The following is a 6,759-nucleotide window of genomic DNA, read 5'->3' as shown; positions in this document are numbered from 1 at the left end:
CCTCGCCTGTGTCGGGAATCTTGCAATCTCGTCGGCGCTCTGCCTGACAGGGAGAAACCCGATCGCGCCCTGACTCAGGCCCAATCTCCGCGATCTCCCGCGCGCTGCCGGCCTGCAGGGCGTGGCACAGGGCCGGGGCCTGGGGTGGGCGCGGGCGGCGCTGGGTCGTGGAGTCTTTCTCGTCTGGCCGCCAGCGCGCCTTACCCCACCCCTACCCGGACCGCCGGTTCCGGTTCGCGCTCTGGAGATAAGAAGTGGACCAACTTCTGGGATTTGGTTTCAGTTTGGCGCCTCCCAGAAAGATATTGCACCTAATAACAGTTGAATAGTCTTTTTTATATTTCACAGGAAGCAGCTTTATGCCAAGACGAAAGTAGTTTTTGTTGCCCTTATTGTAGTGAAATTATGTTTTCGAAAGGCCCAAGGTGATGTCACTCAGGCCTCTTGTATAAAATATTTAGTGGTGCCCACCCTCGTGGCGCAGGGGGTTAAAGTGCAGACCTGTGAAGCTGCCCCCAGCCACCCCAGCATGAGTTCGATTCCCACCCAGGGAGCTAACCCCACTGGGCAGACCTCTCCTGACCCGCCCACTGCTCCCCTCAGCAGTGTACTTCCTCAACCTGCCTGTTCTGCTCCCCACTCTGTCTCTGGTGAATCCTCTCACTGCCCCTACACCTCTGGCCTGTACCCCAGCTTTGTATGCATAAATCAATCTTTAAAAAAATATTTAGTGGGCAGTTGTATTTATGGATTTGGATCTTTGATAAAACTGGGCAGGAGATAAAGTTTTGAAAGTTAATTTAAGAAATACGGAATATCACAAACACTTTATGCTTTGCATGTAGTATTTTTTTTTCAAGGTTTATTTTATTTATTTATACATAAAAGAGCTGGAGTGTAGGCCAGAGGTGCAAGGGGCTGGGAGGAGTATATGTGTGAGAGGATTCAGCAGAGACAGAGTGGGGAGCAGAACGGGGGACTGGCTGAAATACACTGCTGAGGGAGCAGGGGATGAGACAGGAGAGGTCTGTTGTGCCATGTGGAATGTCCAGGGATTGACCTTGTGCTCAAGCACTGCTGGAGCTTCACAGTGCTGCACTTTATTTAACCCACTGCAACACCAGGGAGGGCCACACTTGTTTTAAAATATTTCCACAGCTTTTTATAAATGACTGTTGAAATACTGACATTTGAATCACGGTTAAGTCCAATAACATCACAGCATGAAGTATCTAAATGATACTGTATTTTGTATGGAGTACCAAGCAGAATTAAGCCTAACTCACAGTGACAGATTTTGTTTAGTAGCTTTTGCCTTGATAAAGAACAAGAGATATGAAAGCAATCATACTGTATGTGCTGTTTACCATCTTCATTTCTATTCTACAAAATAGTTACTTTTTTTGATTAGCTGGAGTAAAGGCGGAAGAGATACGTAATAATCAAATACAGACAAATAAATAATTACAAAGCTGATCACTGAAGTGAAGGAAAAAAACAGTTTATTGCACAACCAGGGTTTCTGACCTAGGGAAGGTGGGGGAAGAAAATCAATTATTTTCTTCATAAATGATGCAAATGTTGAGACCTGAGTAGTGACTATCAATTTTAAGTTAGGTAAAAGTTGGGGTTGGGAAAGAAGAATATTGTATTAGAGGAAACAGTATTTGAAAAACTATGAGGTTAGACAGTTGAGGGACACTGTAGTTAGAGCTAATTGCATGAGAAGTGATTTGAAACGTACGGAAGAATTAGCACACCTAATTTTCTTTATCCTTTGGATCTCAGGAGCTGACCCACATGGTACAGCAGATCTTTCCTGTTCTTTCCTCCTGCTCCCCTCAGCAGTGTGTTTCAGTAGATCTCCCTGTTCTGTTCTCCACTCTGTCTCTGGTGAATCCTCTCACCACCACCCTGCCCCCCACTTATGACCCTATATACCCCAATTCTTATCTATATATATAATAAAAATAAATCTTAAAAAAAAATGTTACTGTCTCAAAGTGGTTGTCCCTGGCTATCTATTCTGAATCAGGGTTTTCTGTGACAATTGTTTTTATGTCACCCTTTACTTTTCCTTTGTAACATGTGTGATCTTTGGTTAATTATACCTTTGTTTAAATACAATCTTCCCATTAGACTATAAACCCCATGAAAAAATACTGGGGACCACCTGCATTATGTACACTTTTGACGTCTTATCATTCACCTCATGGGGTTAACTAAAAAGAATAGCAAGTCTAGTATACAACATGATATACTAAAACTTTGATTTCCCCCCCCCACCCTTCTGTTTATCCTAGTGTCTTGCTTTCCACGATATTTCCCCTCAAGCACCAACACATTTTCTGGTGATACCCAAGAAACCTATATCTCAGATTTCTGTAGCAGAAGATGCTGATGAAAGTGTAAGTAAATTTACTAACACAATTTATTTTCTTTTTAGTTGGGTGACTAAATTTTGTTTGATACATGTGTGATATATTTGAAATATGTTGATATTTTTGAAATAAGATACATCTTACTGGCATATTGTAAGATCAGGAGTTGGAATACTTTGGGAATGAATCAGCAAAAAGTACAAATTAGAAATAAGGCCCTCCTGGTGGCACAACCAGTTAAAGCCAGCACTCAAGCCAGCCCAAAGGCAGCACTCAAGCCAGCCGCAGCCGCTTCAGCTTCAGTATGTGTTTGGTCCCTGCCCAGGAGCTGACCCACATGGCAGCAGACCTCTCCTGTCTCGCCCGCTGCTCTCCTCAGCAGCGTACTTCGTCGATCTGCCTGTTCTGTTCCCTACTCTGTCTCTGGTGAAGCCTCTCACTGCCCCTACACTCTAGCCTGTACCCCAGTTCTGTATACATAAATACATAAAATCTTTAAAAAAAAAAATTAAAAATAATTGAAGTTCTAGTTAGTGAGAAGTTTTTAGAAGGGTGATTTGTCCAAAAACACTGTAGGCGTATACTAAAAGAAAAGACACTAATATATGAAATCTCAAATCAAAATAAATTGTGTCTACACAAATTAGATACCACAAACTCCATGTTATATAACTTACAGTGAACTCTGATTCTTGACCAAAAATAGATGTGCTTAGCTGCCTAAAACTTTGGTTAGTAAGTCCACATATCACAGCAAAAGTTGGCAATTTATGCCCTGTGGGCGAGAGCTCAGCAGCAGCTCTTTTTGTAAATAAAGTTTTATTGGAACACTCATTTCATGTTGAATTCTTGTTGCTGACTGCTTTGGGGCTGTAAAGGTAGAGTTGTTTTGATTTTTTTCATATCAATTCAAGAGAGGAGCATTTAAGATAGATGATTTGAAGAATTGTATTTGCCCTTTTCCTCTTAAAAGCCAAGATCAAACATTCAGCTATTAAATGTTCACTCTCAGCTAGCCACATGTCTAAAGGGAGGGCATCTTCAACATTTTGAAGTCTTACGTTCTACTTTTTTTAATTTTTTCAGGAATTGCCCTACTGTTTTCCATGGTGGCTGCAGCAGTTTATAAGCCCACAAACAGTTACACTAGGTTCCCATTTTCAATATTTTTGTCAACAGTTGGTATTTCTTGTCTTTCTTTGATACTAGCCATTCCAAAAGGTATGAGATTGTAGTTTTGATTTGCCCATTGTAGTTTTGATTTGCATTTCCTTGATTATTGATGAACAGCTTTTCGTATGACTGTTGGTTATCTGTGGAAAAACTATTCATTTTCTTTGCTCATTTTTTAAATCAAGATAGCTTGCTTTTTTGCTATTGAACTGTATGAATTTTTCATATATTTTGGATACTATACCTTGTTAGATACATGATTTGCAAGTATCTTCTCATTTGTTAGTTTGCTTTTAGCAACTTTATTATGGTGAATTCAAACAAATAGAAGTAGGGAAAATAGTAAGATGAACCATCCAGCTTCAACATTTATCAGTTTATCAGTCCTGATTAAACTTAACAAGTGTGTTAATGAGTTAAGACATGCTTAACTCATGTCTTCTCTTGCCCCTCACTTTTTTTTTCTGTCTAGCCATTTGATGTGATTTGGTGAGTGGGATCCTTGGGTCCCTCTGAGAAGGATTTCGGTAGACTCCCCATTCAGTGGCACAATGCATTTCTTTTATTCAAGGAAAAAGACAAAAAAGATGTTTGCATAGACACAAATAGGCAAAGGCTGTTTTTTAAGAAAAGGAGATGCCTGCACAGACACAGGCAGGTAGTCTGGGACAATATCTGTACTTTGCCACTCCTTTTTTAGAAGCAAATCCAAGATATACCACTTTAGGGTGATAAGACGGATAACTAGTCTCCATATCAAAAAGTGAAACTGAACCATAGCCTCATATTTTATATTAGAGAATATCTTTATGAGCTTGGTATAATTTATAAATGAAGAAGGTTGGTTATTTGAGTGCATTTAATGTTGAGAACCAAAAAACTTCATAAAGAGAGTAAAAAGGCAGACAGCAGACCAAAAAAAAGTTATTTATCACCTCTGATAAGGTAGGGAAGGCAGAGAAAGTAGTTGAACAGTGACTTCCTAGACTTAGGGAGAGTACAGGGTAGAGTATTGTTTCCATTTTTTTTTTTCTTCTGGTAGGTATTTAAATATTTGCTTTATCACTACTCTTTAAATTATTCATATATATTTTTATTTCATCTGGCTGTAGTACTTCAATAATTTTTTTTTAATATTGAAATTAAATGAATCTTTTGTGTCTTCAGTATTGTAATATTTACTTAGGGTAGTGTTTTAAGTGAGTTACCGTTTCTGAAACCTAGAAACTTTAGAGTATTTTTTAATTCAGAATATGCATAAAAATCAAAGTTCAATGGGTAGAATACTTAATAGTAAAATACCGCCTTACCAACAATAACAGAAAGGTAAAACCTCAAAATGTTTAACATTGAGTGTAATTACACAGTCATGGCATTTTAAGGTAAGAGTTTCTTTCAAATGCCTGTAAAAGGAGATAGATAGCATGTTAACTTTTATTTAGTTAACTTTCTAAATTGGAGTTTTAAGATCAGCGATTAGACAGAAGATAATTTTTTTGCTAGAAAAGACTAATAAGCTTTAAAACTGATAACTCAGTTTGATCAGCCTAGGTATGTTATATACAGTTTTGAAACTTTAAAATTGATAACTTTTTGTCATTTCAATTTTTATTTATTTATAAATTTTTAAAAAAGATTTATTTATTTATGTACACAAGAACGGGGGTACAGGCCAGACATGCAGTGGGTGAGAAGATTCACCAGAGATGGAATGGGAGCAGAAAAGGCAGGCAGATTGAAGTACACTGCCTAGGGCAGCGATGGCTAGGTCTGGAGAGGTCTGCTGCACCATGTGGGTCAGCTCCCTGTATAAGGCAAATATTGTGGTTCTTTTGCTTGATTTAAATAGAAAAATCAAGTTTCTCCCCAAATTATGAATAACATGCATATCAAAAGAATAAATGAAATTTCCATACAAAAAGGGATCCAAGCAAAGTTTAGTCAATTACCATATATCCAGCAATTCTACTTTCAGATAATTATCTGAAGAAAGCAAAAACAGCAACTCAAAAAGATGATGCACTGCCATGCTCTCTGCAGCATGATTTATAATAGCTAAGATATGGAAGCAAACTGAGTGTTCATCCCATTTCTTTTATTAATATCTTATAATTTTTCAGTGTACATAAACATGGTTAAATATGTTCCTAGGTTCTTTATATTTTATATACAATTATAATTGAGACTTTTTCTTAGAAATTTCCCTTTTGTATAATAATGCAACAGATGTTTGTATATTGAGTTGTGTCCTGCAACTTTGTTCAATGGGTCCATTAGTTGTAGTTGTTTTTGAGTTGAGTCTAAGGTTTTTTATATTTAATGTTATGTCATCTGCAGATAGTTTTACTTCTAATTTTCTGTCAACTTGTGGTTTACTCAATATTTGACTTGGTAGTTTATTATTTAATGGCAATACTGTACATTACTTGTGGTTCACAAATTTTTTTTTCTTCCCCAGCTTCTTGGACATTTAATGATTGTTGGCAAGAAATGTGCTGCAGATCTGGGCCTGAAGAAGGGTTATCGTATGGTGGTGAATGAAGGTTCAGATGGGGGTCAGACTGTCTATCATATTCATCTCCATGTTCTTGGAGGTCGGCAGATGAATTGGCCTCCTGGCTAACATGTTTTAGGGATGGTTTTTTCTTCTATAGGCATGATTAAGTTTGGAAGTTCCACATGTATTGCTGAACAATACACTTAACTTCTGCCTACATATAGATTGAGGAAATAATGTTAAATACCCCATCCACAATAAAAGATACCATTGAATGACTCATGATCTTTTGAATTCTCTATTATTTAAAAAAATGTATTTGTTGGAATTTGTGAAGGTGATTCCTTATTTTTTCTCCCCACGGAGGGTCCAACACATGAACATAATCAAAATAGAATGACTGATCTTTGAAGATAAATTACAAGGTTTCATAGCTATAGGTTTAGCTTTGAAAGTACTAGTGAAGATTTTCTAATGCTTATGTTGTAAGAGCAAAGAAATAAATAATGTGTTTCATCTGTACTGTTAGGATCATTTGGAAGAGGTGCTATAGACTTGTCTCAGAATCTTTGATGACCATGTAAAACCACAGATTGGTATTCCCTTGTTACCCAAATTCTGATTATTACAAAGACTTGAAAATATTTTACTTAGAATTCATTTTCCAAATTAAAAACTCACTGTTTTGAATGTACCTATGCACACTAG

The 6,759-nt window shown here is 37.5% G+C and overlaps 1 protein-coding gene across 1 annotated transcript in view; it reads left to right on the top strand.

Annotated features, from left to right (window-relative positions):
• Positions 1-6,336, top strand: part of HINT1 (histidine triad nucleotide binding protein 1) — a 15,786-nt gene extending 9,450 nt beyond the window's left edge. The window contains exons 2-4 of the mRNA XM_004686505.2: positions 51-282; positions 2,304-2,408; positions 6,013-6,336. Of these exons, the coding sequence (XP_004686562.1) occupies positions 51-282; positions 2,304-2,408; positions 6,013-6,177 (502 nt within the window). The 3' untranslated portion in view covers positions 6,178-6,336. The remainder of the gene's footprint in view (positions 1-50; positions 283-2,303; positions 2,409-6,012) is intronic.
• The last annotated feature ends 423 nt before the right edge of the window (positions 6,337-6,759 follow it).

This window comes from Condylura cristata, unplaced genomic scaffold (assembly GCF_000260355.1).
Source record: "Condylura cristata isolate star-nosed mole 26May11 unplaced genomic scaffold, ConCri1.0 scaffold00021, whole genome shotgun sequence".
Taxonomy (NCBI): domain Eukaryota; kingdom Metazoa; phylum Chordata; class Mammalia; order Eulipotyphla; family Talpidae; genus Condylura; species Condylura cristata.
This window is presented reverse-complemented; position numbering and strand designations above follow the sequence as displayed.